The sequence below is a fragment of the Nannospalax galili genome, unplaced genomic scaffold (assembly GCF_000622305.1).
Source record: "Nannospalax galili isolate Female #2095 unplaced genomic scaffold, S.galili_v1.0 scaffold132, whole genome shotgun sequence".
Taxonomy (NCBI): domain Eukaryota; kingdom Metazoa; phylum Chordata; class Mammalia; order Rodentia; family Spalacidae; genus Nannospalax; species Nannospalax galili.
The window spans coordinates 1201081-1218983 of NW_008332644.1; the positions used below are offsets into that span (position 1 = coordinate 1201081).

The window sequence follows — 17903 nt, forward strand, 5'->3', positions numbered from 1 at the left end:
ACTTCGCTTGAATTTTTTATTTTAGTTTCTGTTTCTCTGTTTTCATGTGTGTGAAATGGTTCTCAGATGGAAGCAATGAGGTATTTTGAAGGGCATGTCATCCTAAAGGTCTTTATGGAAATGATTTTACCCTTCATGAGGAATTCATGTTTTCCCTCTTTTCCCAGAGATGGAAGTTCTTTGATCTATTCTTTATGTCTAGAAAGTAAGACAATAGAATAGCCCCAATCCAATGGCCCCACAGACAGACGGCCCTGGTTAAACTTAAATGGGTCACAAAACAAAACCAAAAGTTATGACTCTGCAAAAGGGACAGGGAGGGATGGATGGAGGGTACTTGATAGGCAGAGAGAGAGAAAAGGTGTGGGGGTGTAATGGCAAATTCTCTCCTGGGAGTCTCCTGTGTGCACTCTCTCTGCTCCCAGGCCCTCTGTGAGGTGCACTGCATCTTTCTCAGCTCCCAGGCCCCACACTGTTTTTATGACTGACCAACAAAACAGACACAATGTCCCCCTAACCTATAGTTTGGGGAATAAAGATATTTATCTGGGCTTGCCAACAAAGCTTATGCTATCTGGGAGGGGGTCACATACAAAGGTACCGGCCAAGACAGTGACTTCCTGCTGCCTTCCCATCTTCCTCTGTGCCTGTCCTTAGACCCTCTGCCTCAAGCAACTGAAGCTGAGGGATTGAGTGGGCGGGGCGACTGTCTCCACCACTGTCTATGGAGTCTCTTAGGGTTCAGTGCTAGTTTTTTTGGAGGACACACTTATCCAACAGGAAGAGAAGGTAATTACAATGCATTATATACATGAAATTGTCAAAGAACAAACCTAATCCAAAAAAATGAGGAAAAGAGGAAAGCCCCTTAACTCAGGTATTCTCCCCTCTGTCTCCCTCCTCCTTCCTGGTAGGCTGTCCTGCTCTGCCTCACCCGCCTCACTAGGATGGACCAGAACCTTTGAAATCATGAATCATTCCTTCCTTAAGTTTTTTTCTCCCAAGTTTTTGGTCATAGTAGCAAGAAAATATGATTACCAGCCAGAGCCCCCCTCCCGCAGCTGTGTGGCCTTTGCCACTGTCAAATCATAGATTTTTTTTAATGCTGGCACTAGGCTCTTGTGGAGGCTGTCCAACAAAGACAAAATTGTTTTTCCATTACCATGGTGTTATTGTATTGAGATGCCAAAAATATATTTTAACGTGTTTTTCAAACTGGCATTGTGGGCTTAAAGTATCCCTTACAACATTAGGACCCTCCCTTATGCTAATTAAGTCAATACTTTCATATAGTCTGAGTATTAAAATATTGAGGCTAGATAATTCATAAAGACAAGTTGAGAAGCTGGTTCATTTAGAAAGTCAAATGGGATTTCTCATTAATTCTATCTTTTCTTGAAAAATTAAGAGCAGAATAGTCCCTTCCTGAATTTTGGACATTTATAAGCTTTAACAATAGTGTTTGTACAATATTTTATGTTTACATATTTGCTTTGACACACAACACAGTTTTGTGAGATATATAAGACAGTCATGATTTTCCAGATAAAAAACAACCTGAACATTTAGCATATCTGACACAGAGCTCAGCACTCCAGGGTAAAGCCTCCAGCGATAGCTGGACTGAGATTACATCCAGGACTTCTGATTCCACACTCTGTGATTGTTACTATACTCTGGAGTGATCATGGTGATGAGATACTTATTGCATAAAGCTAAGGGAAGAATACTCAAGCAGCTTCTACTGAAAGCCTGGGTTTATTTCTTTAGGGTGCATTTTATCTTTGCAGCACTGGGGATGGAACTTGTGACTTTGTACACACTAGGTAAGCATTCTGCCACTGAGGACAGCCTCAACTGATCTCTTCACATGTGGTTTACTACACATAATGTACACTCACACATCTCTAGAGTTTTAAATGAAGTGAAACCTCATAAGAAAAACACATATAATGTGTCTGAACATTAGTACCTATGCATACCTAGGGGCTTTTTGGTAAGGAACACAATGCCAGACAGAAAAGACCTCCCTTTGAGTGGTTGGTGAGAGTGGTCCAGGAGACTCCCAAAATAACACAGGCTATCTTGAAAGCCCCTGGTTATCTCTAAAAACTAGTAGAAAAGACCCTACTGCTGAAGACAGGATATATTTCAGATATAGGACTTGGAGCAATGGAGTAGGAACTGGCCTGGAAGCCTTCTACCTGAAGATTAGTTCTCATAACACTAGATGATAATATGCAAACTGCTAAGGGAGAAAATCAATCAATGGTCCAACCCAGCCCTAAAGCCTGATAACCATAATTACTGGCAGGACAAACTACCTCTATTGGTGCAGTAGTGGCACTGTTATCTGGGGGCAATCAACAGCTATCTAATTGGACTTAAAGCCCTCTCAATGGGAATCAACTCATAGGTGGCACTGTAAACTCAGCCATCTACACATAGCAAGAGAGGACATAGATCCTAGAGAAAACCCTCTCTCTGTCATATCTCTAGACAAATGAAATTTCTTATCATATGCTAAATATGGATCCTTATATTTACAGACTGTACACCACTCATCAGAGAAGCTTCTTTTTGCAATAGATGGAGGCTACTGCAGAATCCCTGAACTAGTCAGACATGGAGAATATATGTCTGAGAGATGCCCAATCCTAGGCGACACATCTACAGTTGAATCTCTACACCTAAAGCTCATTAACATAGCAGAACAAGGCGTAGAGAGAAAACTCATGCATCCCTCAACTCTCACCAGTGAAGGTTTCCTATACAAGAGAGTGCAATGCACACAGAAGGCCACAACTGGCTAGTTTTAAAGAATAAGAGACTGCAGAGACTGTGTCCCTGGATAGGACTCCTATATTGAGCCTTACCCACCCACGGCTCAGGCACCATTTCAGAAGAGGGGGCAGAAAGATTGTAAGAGGCAGGGCTGGCTCATGCACACAGGGAAGCAGAGGCTTTCAGGCACTGGAAGTTTGCACATGTGAACTTGTGGCAATGGTGGCACCAAGCACAGAACCCATGCCAGCTCAATTAAACAAGGGCCCAGAGGGGAGGAGAGAAATGGGTGGTGGGTGGCACTAGACCAAGAATTATTGGAGACTGATTGCTACTGAGAAAGGGAGATTTGCCTTAATTATGATCTCTAGATGGGTTGACTAGACTCCAGTGGGTGAATTTGCACCAAAGGACATGTGGATACAAATGCTTGACTGGATAGGACTTAACATGTATGGTGGAATACATGAAGTCTGGTGGAGGGATGAGGGACATGGATGGGGAGGGGTCTAAATTTGATTAAGAGCTGCTGTGTGAAATTATAAAAGCTCATTTAAACATTGAAAAAATCATGAGTATACATTAATCTATATAGTACACATATTCAACTAAATTTGAAATGTATTAACTTTCCTCCAAACACAGCGATTTCTCATTAGGTAGGAACCTCATCTTCATAACAACAGTTGGGCATAGCTAAGAAAAACTTGTGTTTCAAGAGCTGAAGGTCTTTCACTTCTTGAAAAGTCATAGAGTATCTGTTGTTTGAGTTACTTTTGTCTTACATTTTATTATTCATTTATTTATTGTGTGTACATGTGCACATGTGTGTGCCATGACAGGTGTGGAGGCAAAGGACAATGTCTGGGAGCCCGTTCTCTCTTTCTACCATTGGGTTCTAGGAATTAGACTCAAGTTGTCAGACTTAGTGGCACGTCCTTTACCTGCTGAGCCATCTTGCTGCCGCCTTCATTGTTCAGTTCTTATTACATCACTTACTGCATTAAAGCAGTCCAGTCTCAGTCTAGTCTGAGATCTCTGTATTCCTTATGTTCTTCAGGCCGGTTCCGACAGCTGGAAATCCTGGATCAGGTGACAAATGCCTTTTCATCTTTGCTGAGTGATGTTAACACCCCACAGAGTCAAAGTGAAGAGGAAGCTGGAGGGCAGTGTGCACCGAGCACCTCCGCAAGTGGGGCTAAAGAGCCTCCGAGGAGAATGCGTCGGCTTTTAAGAAGAGCTTCAAGACAGAACACCAGGAGGGATTGTACCCCGGGAGTGCCAGACGACCCTTTCAGGATGGCGAATGTGTTTTCTACTCTCCCGTGGGACTACAAAGTCGAATTACCAGTGGTTTCCAGTAGCCTAGATCGAGGTCAAGTGCCTCCTTTGGAGGAGCATGAGTCTGTTCAAGCCAGTGATGACTTGACACAGCATCACCCCCCACGTGCTCCTCCGGGCAAGCAGTGGTCTTGCTCATCCACACTGGCCAAGAAGAAGAAATGGGTGCACATGAACTTGTCTCACATTGTGGGTGAAGGGCCAGACTCCTTTGAGCTGGAGGAGGTGAGTGCTGTCTCTGCTGTTCAACTGCCGTGACCTCTACCACCACACTGTGCTGCCTCATAGCTTCCTCCCCTCTACCTTCCACCCTCTTGGCGTTGTACCTTACTGTTCCAAATTCAGTTTAGTCTGAGACACTTACAGTAGTTTGAGTTGTTCTAGGCAGAAATAAATCAATATGAAATCAGCTTCTTCCTGTTCCCTTCCTTTTCTTGCTCACAATTGAATTCATCATCTTTTTTACTTTGCTTTCACTCAATTTTTATTATGTATTGCAATATGATTTGTATCTATCCTCTAACTACCCATATTTTCACCTTCATTGAGGGGTCAGTTCAATTACTTCCCACTCAGTGGCACCTGCCCCAACGTTTTCCCTTCTCTGTTCTCAGAGCTGCAACAAGAACTTGTTGAGTAAGAGATGTGTGTGTGTGTGTGTGTGTGTGTGTGTGTGTGTCTGTGTGTGTGCGTGAGTTGCCTCTGTCCCATTAAACCCTCAGCAGCCTAAGGACTGGGGGAAATGTCTTGGAAATATTTCAGCCACAATCTCTTCTGGGGAACTAATATGCTCTTTATTTTCCTTTGGGATCTATTGATGTTGATATAGTGTGGCCCATTTTCATATATGTTCTCTACTTAATTCCATTATCTCACTCATAATAATCTGCAGTATTATTTTTATATTTCCTCCTATGTTTAGCCTTTTAAAATGTATTCATATATAATATATGTAAAACTTCCATTCATCTATACAATCGTAATGACAATCAGGATGGGATGTGAACTTGACAATAACTTACATGATATAATCACAAAGGACTAGGAAGAACAATGCTTTGACCCTCTCTCCATTACCCCTGAGCAGAGTAGGATATTAACATATAAACCCCAAGGTGGGGGCATCCCTGACTGAACCCTGGATGTGCCAGGCACAATGAGTAGCACAAAATTTGTAACCAAATCTGCCTTGAGGGTAGTGACTGAAAGATGGCCAGGATAGGCACAGAAGCAATGACATGGAGAGACGGGGACGGGTCCCCAGATGTGCCTTTATATCACTCTACAAACATATTTTGTGATATCCAGGAAGCAACCAACTAAAGGTATTTTTAACCAGTCAAGCAGCTCAGAGGATCAAGGAACTTACAGAAAGTGAAGCTAAACCATGCCTTAAAAGAAAAAAATACTGTTTAGTCAGAGAAATACAACTACTGTAACCTACCCTGCCCCGCAAAGATATGTTTTCTCAAATACATATCTATGAATGACCTTAATATCTATTTACAAATATATATGTGTTTATACATTCAAAACTATACGCATATGCCTTAAAATATTAAATTGAATTTAAAGTAGTAGTATAAAAATTATAAAGGGAGAAAGAAAACATCTTTGGTCAAGTGCCACAATTTGAAGATATATGATGGGGTGACACAAAAACAAGTGTTTTCTCTTAACTTAACCTAGAAAGGATTACTCGGACATTAAAAGAATAGTTTCACAAATAACTGTTGAATAAGTTAAACATTAAAAGTATTTCATATTAGTCTAAGGATGGCTTCCTTAGAAAACTAAAATATTCTGTAGAATTTCATAACCAATTTCAGTATTTCTTTGGAGATGTGAAATGCCTCTTGTGTATATAAAGCAGAGATGGCCCTAAAATAATATAAAGGAAATAGCCCTTAAAACAAAAAAAAAATATATAAAATATATCATATTAGCACTGGGACAAATACTTATTTCACTCAATACCATATGAAAGAGAAAATGCAGCTTGGGGAGATTGTGTCTTAAACAGGAGCCAATGTCAGGATTAATGTGTATTTTTAAATGACAAATTTAAAAATCCAATTATAAGAAATGAAAAATATGTGTGAAATTGACAGATTTTGTGGCATTTATATTATGAGCCAATGTACATAAATATCTGGCCATCAGAATTCTAACTATGGTTGGCTACATTTTCCCTTATAAGCAATCTATGGTGTGCCCCCTGAAGTCCTACTGAACACTGCATTTGGCTCACATCTCAAAACTCTGATTCCAACAAAAATTGGGCATAGATTTCGAATGCAAAAGTCAATGTATTTTGTGTTTAATTTGATTTAGTAGAATTGAGTCAGTTCATTTCTTTTTAAATTACCAAGCATTTAAATGAATTTAATATTTGTGACACTCATTCAATTATATACTACAGGAAGGATGTGTCTTTCTATCCCTGATAAAAAAAAAATCTTCATCCTTCCTTCTTCCCTTCATTAAAGGATCCTGTAGAAAACACATGTGAGATCATTAACTGTGTTACTGTCTATTGGTATCTTGACTATGTGCAGTCTGTTTCTTTATTTAATTTTTACTGTTCTTTTTTTAAAGAAATAGTAAGTTTGGATCAGGTATAAAGCCCAGGGATGCTTGACATCCATTTAAAATTATTGGGCTTTTTTTTCTTTCATTACTTTTTTTTCATCTGAAAAAATAGAGTTTTGAATTGTACTAAATGGATGCTTCTCAATGATAATGGTTGGAAGACAGCATTCTCATTACACTTGAACATTTTTATAATTCATGATGGTTTGAGCTACCAAAACCAATAAAAAATAATGCTGATAGTATGTCTAATCAAATTTGAGTATAAGATATTATCCCTTATAGTTTTTTGAGTGAAAAATTTTCACTAAATACCTATATACAGAAAAAGCATAGAAAACATAAAACCTATAAAGAATCACTTCAAAATGTTAATAGTACCCATCCTCTGCCTTTCATGTATGGTCTATGTGACACATTTCTATAGTAAGCTAGATTAGTACTTTAAAGTAATCTTTACTATTTTGTTTTGGCAATATTTTTCATCATCAATAATAGGATATAATCTATTAAAGTTAAACATTTATAAAATGTTTCAAATTGAAGTCTATGCTCTCATTTTGAAAAATAAAACATATTTAGTGTTCTTAGCTAGCAAAAAGAATTCAAACCCACCTTTCACAAAGAGCCCTTGACCCTCCCACCCAGAGGTGATCATGCCCTCTGTTGAATTCTCTTAACTTTGAGTCTTTCTCATGAATATCTTGTCCCTGACACCTTCTCTCAGAAGACTATAAGCTATTTGAACTCAGGAATTCATGTTTATCCATCTACTTGATTACCATTGAATAATCATAACTTACTGATTAAATGATTAAATGAAAATGTTTGTAGTGAGATTGATGCATTTTGATGTCTTAGGTTCAGAGCTTTGAAGAAGAGAATGGTAACCCTCTTGACCCGACTTCAAGAACTATAGGTAAGAATTCAATAAGGGATACAATTTCATCAATGATCATTCAGAAAGAGAATGAAGTGCCTGGCACTTAGCTTAGTTCAAATGTACAAAGATTCGGTTATCTCCAAGAGATGCCCTATCATTTCTGTATCACCTGAGCTGCAATGCACATGAAAACTCTAAAGTTCTTTTCAGGATAGTGTTCACCATGCCTGTGGCTTTTGAAGTATGTGGCTTACCTAATGGTAATGCTGTGTGTCCTTAACTACCATAGTAGAAAGGATTTCACATCTGAAACTAAGTGAGTGCTTGCTACTCCAATTGCCAAATGCTTGCACATCATAGCATTTTACTGAGCCTCAGTTTTTCCATGTGTAATAAAGAAATATGCTCAGACAGTTTTTAAGTTCTCTACCAGCACTTGCATTCTAAGTTTTGTATGACCCCGATGTCAGACTCTCAGTGGAAACAAAGCTCCAGGATGCAACTTGCCAAATCCCCCTTAGAATGATGCTATGCATCCTAGACAACAGAGTAGGAAGCTGTTTTTCACTCCTGGTGCGTCTTCCCCCCTCACATTTAACACAGTGACTCACAGCTCCCTGATCTTTAGTGGAGCTGGAAGTAGGCAGAGATTAGTCAAGCAAAATAGAGCAGATGAGGCCAGTGCATTTCCTGGAAGAAAATATGCAAATTTTAAATTTAATTTAGTGTGGTGTCAAACACATCTTTTCCATTACAAAGTGTATGTATGGGTCTCATTTTGCTAAATGCTGCTTGGAAATTATGCATTAGTAATTATAGGGTCCTGCTGATTACATAAATTGTTATCCTGCTCTTCAAGTAATTACCACATAACCTACATCGAGGTTTATAAGACAAAAATAAGCATCTGTTTTCCATCTAATTGAATGTTTCTCAATGAAGCTAGAGGTCCCCTTGTCAATAGGAACTGCCTTCCTTGACATTCAATTAGGTGGTCTACTGATATCACACAAGCCATCCCAATTATTAAAAAACGATTATGTGCGACGCTGGGCAAATTGAGAGAATAAAGTGAGACATGAGATAGTTTACCTAATATGGAAAATCTGGACAAGTGGGACTTTTTAAATTTTTACTCTCAAAAATGTTGGGGCTGGAGAGATGACTCAGGAGTTAAGCTCACTGACTACTCTTGTGGAAGACCGGGGTTTGATTCCCAGCACCCACATGGCAGCTGGCAACCGTCCTTAACTCCAGTTCCAGGGGATCCAACATCTTCTTCTGACCTCTGTTGGATTGTACAACAGGTGTGTAACTACCTACATGCAGGCAATACAAACACAAAATAAAAGTAATAAATAACAATTTTAAAAAATAGTACTGTTGTCAACTGTAGTAACGCATGCCTATAATCCCAGCATGTGGGAGACTAAAGCAGGAAAATGGAAGCTTTGAGGCCATTTGGGGATATTACGTCTCAAAAACAAGAATAGAACAAAAGTAGTGTTGCTAAGCTAAGAAAAATGAGACTGAGATCAAATGAGGAAAAGTAATTAAAGTAATAGAGCAAGAACATTATCAGGCATATGTAATCACTTTGACATAAATCTCTCTATATGTGCATTTAAAAATTTAAATTTCAAAGATAATTTTATTAGAAAGATGAAGGCATTCAGGGTTGTTGGGTTTCGGGGGGGGGGGCGGGCAGGGGGCGATTGTTTTGACCAGCAGACTATGGCAGACGTGAGTTTCAGTTTCAGGAGACTGGCTTATGTTTCTTAATCTACTGGCTGCTTCTTGATCCTCAGATGTCTGCTTTTAGAGCACTTCTCATGGGAATCGAGCCCCATGTTGTGATGCCACATGGAGATGCATGAGATGCCACATACCACATCCAGGGTGCCCTGGTAGACAGCCCTGATGAACCCCCCCATGATAATACGTACAGGCAACTTGGTAGACAGCCCTGATGAACTCCCATGATACCACGTACAGGTACCTTGGTAGACAGCCTTAATGAACCCGGATGATGCTATGCACAGGCACCTTGGTAGACAACCCTGATGAACTCCCATGATACCACGCACAGGCACCTTGGTAGACAGCCCTGATGATCTCCCATGTGAATAAGCCATCCTTGATGTCCAGATCTAGACTCCAAGTAACAACCGCACAGTTTAGCTGACCAGCATGTAGAACCATGGGAGGTAATTGTCGTTTAAAGTCACATGTTGCATACAAATAGTTAAAGGCACATGATAATCTCATAAATATCATTAAGAATATACTGTAGCTCCTCATGCACAGTATTCTGAATATTAGGGAGGGAGACCGAATTTATGAACAGAGTATCCTTTTTAGCCTCTGAAAAGTTATGACTGAAATGAGAAAGTAATATAAGGAGAAGAAAGGCACATACATGATGTTTAAAGTGGGCAAGGCACACCATCTGTATCTCTCAGGTGCCATGAGGAATGTGGAGGATGCATTGTGATCAGGTTCTGTGGATGACTCTAAAGGTTAAAGTGGTTTACTAAAAAAGAAAACCAATATATCAAGAGCATAGTTTCCAAATGAATGCTACTTAGCTATCAGATTGATCATGGCAACATTTCCTATCACTTTAGAAGATGGGAAACACAGACAGAAAATTACCACAAGACTGAGCACTTCAAAATAAGGCTTATCTAGAAGAAATGTACACTACTGACAGAGTGGCTGAAAAGAAACGCTGGAAACCACTGGAAAAGCTCATTCTGTTCAGATACAGGGCCTGATTGTGTTTCCATTAGTGAACCAGCATTCCCATAACTAACTGCAAGCTCAGACAAAATATTTTCAAACTTACTATCTGAAGACCCTGGAGAATAAATAACAGCAGCAGATAGTGGAAGGTTTCAACACTTTGAATATAAGAACAGCACAGGGTAAGTTTCTTCAAAGAAAAACCTCTTCTCCTGAGGCAACTTCATGTGATACCTTTCCAAAACTCAAAGAGAAAGTTGCAATCTTACTGGCCAGAAACAGCAGAAGACAGAGTTTGGGATAAAAATTGAGGGAGAAAAGAAGTGGGGTCTGCATCCCAGAAAGGGGATGGCCAGAGTAGGAAATCCCAGAATTCTGAGTGTGAAATCTGCCCATGTGTCTGTATGGTGCTTGAACTCAACGTGTGTAATGAAGATGAAGAAACTCAGAAAGGCTGAAGGAAGTGAGCAGACTTCCATTTGGAATTTGATCCAGCCGAGTTCCCTGCTTCCTAAACCAATAAACCATTCTCAATGTCCAGGTACAATCAGCATTTTATAAATTTGTGAAAAAATAAGGAAAGATAACCTATATTCACCCAAAAAAAAGCAAGTAAAAGAGACAAGTCAGGAGAAACCCTAGATGTTAGATCCGCACATGAGTGCCTACAGTCATGCTGAAGATTGCAAAATAAAATAGCTCACAGTGAGTAAAATGTCAGCAAATCTCAGAAGCAGATCAGAAACTACGATAAGAGTAAAATCCTACAAATGATACAAATTTTGTAATCCAAAATCCATTATATGAGCTCAACAGCAAAGTGAGCAGGTGATGCCATCCTAGAATCTCCACATCCAGAAAATGAGATAGAGGACCACACGTGTGAGGTCAGTCTGATCTACATAGTCAAACCCTGTCTCAATTGAAAAAATTATTGAAGTTTGCTATTTTCATACAGTATAGTTTGAGGACATTTAGATCCACTCCCCCTCTGCACTTCCCCACACTGCTCCCCCACCCACCCAATTTAATTAACTTTCTTATGTATATAACGTAGCCTATAGAGTATGATTTGTTTTATTTCATTATTTTTATTTTATATGTATGAGTTTTTTGCCTGCATGTATCTACGTGTACCCCTACATGCAATGCCCACGGAGGTCAGAAAAGGGCATTTGATCCCCTGGAATTGGAGCTACAGAAGGTTGTTAATCACCAAGTGGGTTCTAGGAACCCAACCCATATCATTTGGAAGAGGATCCAGGGCTCTGAACTGCTGAGTCATCTCTCCAGCTCCTCAAAATAATTTTAAGCACCAGATCACTTCATTACATCTAACAGCACAGATACAGAGTGACAGGGGCTGTTAGATATGCTTCACAGGAACTGCTTCATGAAGTTACATGTAACCCTCAAAATCAGCCATTGTGATCGGCACTATGACTGCATTTGTTAGATGAGGAAATAAAAGCAAAAGGAGGCTCAATAATTTGCCCCTGTTTCACAAATTGTACAGATTCAGTCCACACCTCAATCTAAGTTCCATAGTGTTTGCTCATTAAGTGCTGCATATATGAGTGAAATTATTCCCTACAGTTAGGAAGCTGGCTCATTACAGGAGCACCAACAGGATACCAGAGGGCCTGTGACTACAGGTAGAGAAATCTAGAAAGCTTGAGAAGAGATGTTCACTCAATTTGACCATTTTCCCCAGTTTTTTCTTTAAATCTCTGCAATCAAAGGATATCTTATAGTTGATGGCTGGTCTTGGTTTGACCGAGGATTTTTTATTTGGTGGTTTGAATAGATGATCTCTAATACTTGGTAATAATCAGCAAAGAGAAAATGAAATGCCGTCTTTTGAACTATTAGTCCTGTGGTGTGCTGTGTTTACAGAGTCAACTAAACACTGGAAATTGGTTCTGTGCTTTGAAAACTGATTAATAGAAAACCAGAGAGACAATCCTGGTGTGACAACAAAGAGAAAGTATTATAAAGTTGAGTATTTTGGTTCGGAAAGTTTAAAGGAAAAGTAGAAGAAAGATTTCATTTCAAAATAAAACAAAACTGGGCTAGAGAGATGGCTCAGTGGTTAAGAGCACTGACTGTTCTTGCAGAGGACCCAGGTTCAATTCCCAGCAACCACATGGCTTAGAACAACCATCTGTAACTCCAGTTCCAGGGGATCCGACTCCTTCTGACCTCCTGGGGCACTGCATGACACAGGTGCCCTTACACACATGCAGGCAATGCACTCATACACATAAAAGAAAAATAAATAAAATTTAAAATACTAATAAAAACTATGTAACATACTCAAATTGGGTGACAGAGGAGTGGTGTACAGAAAATATGAGCAAACTTGATTAAAACCAATAATGGGAGACAGATGCCAAGTTTCCGATTTAGAAGCCTCACAGTGACTCCCAGGATGGTCAGCCAAGAACAGAAAGCTGTACCTGGGACTGGGGGTGGAAACCTTTGTTGAAAGCTGCACCTTTTAGTGGAAGGAAGGAGCCAGCCTCTAAGTAACCCAGAAGAGAGACAGGTAGGAAAATAAATACTCCAAAGTCCCTGTGCTTCCCACTCTCCAATCTCCAGTGGCCAAAACCAGATCAGTCTTTTAATAGGATCTGAATTTTAATGTGTGCATGATACTTTGACAAAATAAATAAATGTTGCGATGAAATGATTTTCTAAGTCCGGTCATATCAGTGAAATGAGAGCATATAGATATTAAAGGTAAAAATAAAAGGATATGGCAGGGCAAAGAATAATTCACAAATTTCAGACAGAAAAATACAGGTTACTCCCAAAGGGAAAAAAAAAGACCTATTTAATAATAATGCTAAATGACAAATTTGAATAAACTATAATTTAGAACTGAAATATGTGAACCAATAATTTTTTACCCAGACGTATTCTTTCTATATGCAAGGTTTAACACCATTTTCAAAGATGGAATAATCTACTCAGAATGTCCCCACTACTTGAGGACAGTACGCTCAGAGAAGTGAAGGCATGTTTGGAAGGCAAACTCAGTGTGCTCAGTGTACTCAGTCTCCAACACCACACTCTAGCTGCTGCCTGGGAACATCTACAAATTACCCAGTATCCATGCCTCTGCATCCCCATCTAAAACAGGTTTTAAAGGGTTAAGAACTGCATTTATCTCATAATATCAACAAAAGCATTAAATAAGTTTATATATTTAAAACATATTTAGAACTCATAGTATTTGTATGCCTGCAAGTATGTAAGTGCACTCCTGTCATATAGCACCCACAGAGGACAGAAGAGGGCATCAGATCCCCTGGAGCTGTGTTATGGATGGTTGTTAGCCACCATGCCAGTGCTAGAATTCAAACCTGGGTCTTCTGCAAGAGCAGCCAGTGCTCTTAACCACTGAGTCATCTCTCCAGCCCTAAAACTATGGTTTATTAGCTTTTTTTATTACTCCAGTAATTAAATGTTACTAAAAGGACTCTAAGGATAATAAAAATAGTGTATGGAGGGAGTGAACTTAAACATTCAACTGAAGTTTAATTCTAGTTAAAACTTTTGAAATAAATAAAATGTTATAAAAGAACTCAGAAGAGGCTGGGGCAATGGCTCGACTGGTAGCCTGAGGATCTGATTTTGTATCTCTACAGCTGCATAAAATCACAGTGGGCTGGGTGTGAGGGGCCAATGGGATGGAAGGAAGAGACAGGAAGTTCCCTGGATCATACTGGTCAGTCTCTCTAGGCAAATCTATGAGATCCAGATTCAGTGAGAGACCCCACCTCAAAAGAAAATAAGGTGTAGAGTGACTTATATGCCAAGGCAATGTCAACCTCTGACCTCTACATGCACATACACATATATGCACATGCACACACATACATGACCATCCACATGAACATGTGCACAAACACAAATTTGGGATTAAAACTACAACAATGATTTGGATATTCTATTACAGCAAACTTACCGTGAAATGATAGATTTCACTTAACTGTGAAATTTGGACGTAGGTTAAGAGAAATAAAGAGAAAAACTAATGGAAAAGTATAATATTAAAATCTAATAATGCATACTTTAAGACAGAAGAAAGTAATAAAAATTAATTTAAGGTTAATCAAAATTATAAATCCCAAATCATTAGATACCAAATAACCTAATATGAAATCTATAAATCTGACCTGATCAATTTGTAAAAATTTTATAAATCAATCAGAATGACAAGATTTTATCATATTAATTGGGAAAGGAAATAGGCTATCTTAAGTGAGAACTACAAAATTTCTTCCAAAAAGATGGCTAACGTTCATTGCCAACTTGACACAATGTGGAATCACCAGGGGAGGGTGTCTCAATGAGGGATTATCGGGATTAGGTTAGCTGTGGGGATTGTCCTAACTAGGTTAACCCCCGACTGTGTGTGGCGCCGTTCCCTTACTGGGATCCTGGACTGCATGAGTGAGGGAGCTGAGCAATATCCATGAATTCATTGGTCCTGTCTTCTGACTATGAACATAATTCGACCAGCTGCTTCAGCTCTTGGTGCCTTGATGTCTCACGTGATGGTCTGTGACCTCAACTGCGAGCTATACAGAACTCTTTTCCTCTCAAGTTGCTTTTGTCAAGGTTCTTTGTCACAGTGATAGGAAAAGAAGTTGAAACAATAGTAAAATGTGATCAGTCTCACATTTTCACTTATGAACCTTGTTGGGAATACAAGGTGAGAGTGAAAACAAAGACCCTTATTGATTAGAGGTTATTTTGTCCTAAGTACTTTGAATGTGGCCTATCAGTGCCTCACAGGTTTAAATGGAAACTTCTTTCAGGGAAATGATTCCAGTTTTGGAATTTAACATGCCAATAGACACCAATGTACACAAGGTTTGTATTGCAACAACATTCATTATAACAAACTAGAGCAGCCTGTACCCTCCTCCCCAAAATATGACCTGCTTGGAAAACTGTGGTGTGTCCTAGTGTTGAAAACTGTTCAGCCATTATTTTGTGAAAACTAAGGAAGTTTTCTCAAATGTAGAACTGCTAAATGAGAGAAATCTATGGGCAAAAGTTCTAGAGATGAGCACTCTTGTATTAAAAATAATACTTTGTTAGGGCACGAGTAACTCCAGTTCCAGGGGATCCAACACCCTCTTCTGTCCTCTGCAGGAACCTGTAACTCACGGAGCACACACACACATACTCAGGCACACACTTACATATATAAAGTAAAATAAAAATCTAAAACATTTCTGAGGTGGATCCAGGGATGCAGCTCAGTGGAAAAGCACTTCCTTAGTATTTGCAAGGCTTTGTGTTTGAATTATTGGGAAAAAAAAATGAAATAACTGTTACAAAATGTTAGGTTCTAAAAGTGCTGTTGGGTAGCTATAAGAATCAAGCATTTGTTGTCTGGTTTTTCATACTTTCACGTATTACTATCTGAAAGATTTTCAAATATTTCACAAAAGTTTTAACAAAAAATTAACAAAAACAAAGGTTTCAGAAGGAATTTTTACTAAATAAGTATGTAAGTGAGCGATTTTCAAACGCAATTGTAATCTCAAAAGTAAAATCAAAATTAAATTGAGTCAAATGAGTCGTGATGGAGGGGCACATGATACATGGAAGGTAGCTCATTGGACATTTGTGTCTGAGACACAACCGGCTGCTTGCTGACATTTGTACACACACCGGAAAGTTAGTCTCGGCAATATTGAAAGTGGTGTAGAAAAAAAAATCAGAACCGTCTTAGATAGCTACTAAAGAGAACTATTTAAATAATGACATATCCAATGGAGTACCTGGCGGTCGCTGAGAATTAAGAATGCATGGCTCAGTCTTTCATGACACAGTCCTCAAACATAGTTAAGAATCCAAAACATAATAGAAAAGAATGCTCCTTCAGAAGAATATACCAACTCCTTACATTGCTTGTGTACATAAAAATACATGTATAGACAGGAGTGGGGTGCATGTCTTTAATCTCTGCCCTCAGGAGGCAGAGGCAGGTAGATCTCTGTGGTTTGAAGGAGACCCAGCTGGTCTACATAATGAGTTCCAGGCCACCTAGGGCTAAATAGGAAGACCCTGTCTCAAAATAAAGCACCTGTAATTTATTTAACATAATAAAGATTGCATGTGAGCTAAGCTGCTGTAAATAGTTTTCTGACTGATGGTGGCTGGTTTCAGATAATGCATTTTTCCTTTTTCCTTCTTCAGTATACAATGGAAATATTTAATTTTTAACAAGTATTTCACTCTTACCACCACACACACAAAATAGATGATAGATAGATAGATAGATAGATAGATAGATAGATAGATGATTGATGGATGGATGGATGGATTAATGGATGGATAGATAGATAGAAAGAAAGGATAGATGAAAGATAGATATAAATGTTAGATAGGTGATAGATGATGATAGATAGATAGACTGATGATAGATAGATAGATAACATGATAGTGATAGAAAGATAGATGATAGGTAGATTGATAGATCGATCAATCGACTGATAGATGATAGGTAGATAGATGAATAGATGATTGATTTATAGATGATCAGATACACAGTTGATATATGGGTAGATACATGATAGAAGATTAATACATAGATGTATAGATACCTGTAGATAAATAGGTAGATGATAATAAATATGTGATAGACAGAGTTCTGTTAATGGCAATTTTTGATGACAGAATGGCATCTGTTTTTTTGTTGTTGTTCTTTTGTATGTCTGTACCTTCTAATTTTTCCAAAACAAAACAATTATTCACCAAAGTACCCCTAAATGCTGTTTAAAATTAAGTATATTTGTGTATGTGGTAAGAATAATTTATTAAGAGTTTGCTAGTAGGGCTTTTGCTTCAAAGCAGATTTAGAAAAAGTAATTTTGAACATATCCTTTTATATCCTGCCTGTGGAGTGGTCTTTCTTCTGTCAGTAACCACTGAACACAAAATTATTGTTTATTCTCCCGTCTTTGTTTCTGCCTCTCGCCTGTCTGTCTTTTTTATGTGATTTCAAAGGAACTGGTGCTAATTCGAATCACCATTCTCCTTTCTTACACAGTTACTGAGTTCCTGCACCTCCTTTGCCATTGCTGTGGCAAATGATACTGCTATTGACCTCACTTGGAGAAGCTGTAACTCTTTGCCTCTGTTTCTCTTTTTTGCTAAATAGTGTTCCTCTCGACGGTGGAATCCTTATCTTATTTACCCTGTATCCTCAACACAACTCTGGACTCATAAAAACACTCCTCCGCCAGTGCTCCTTCCACACTGGTCACCTCACATCCAGGTTCTCCTCATCTTAGCCAGGAGAACTCCAGTACTGTGTTTTCTTGTGGTGCTGAGATCCATGACCTAATGCATACTGGTGAGGTCCTCCCCCGTGGACCTACATCCACAGCCCACAAGTTCCTATTCTAATTCACTGGCAGTGATTCAACTATGGGCCAGAGACAAATGAATATTCTTAAAATATTAGTGTATTAGTTAACTTTCTGGCAAGGATTCTAGTAAATCACCCCTCAGTATCTGCAGGGCTTGGTTC

General features: G+C 38.9%; 1 protein-coding gene across 1 annotated transcript in view; it reads left to right on the forward strand.

Annotated features, from left to right (window-relative positions):
* The window catches only part of Itprid1 (ITPR interacting domain containing 1), a 141027-nt gene that overhangs the window by 44108 nt on the left and 79016 nt on the right, over positions 1 to 17903 (forward strand). The window contains exons 10-11 of the mRNA XM_008827561.1: positions 3845 to 4350; positions 7579 to 7636. Of these exons, the coding sequence (XP_008825783.1) occupies positions 3845 to 4350; positions 7579 to 7636 (564 nt within the window). The remainder of the gene's footprint in view (positions 1 to 3844; positions 4351 to 7578; positions 7637 to 17903) is intronic.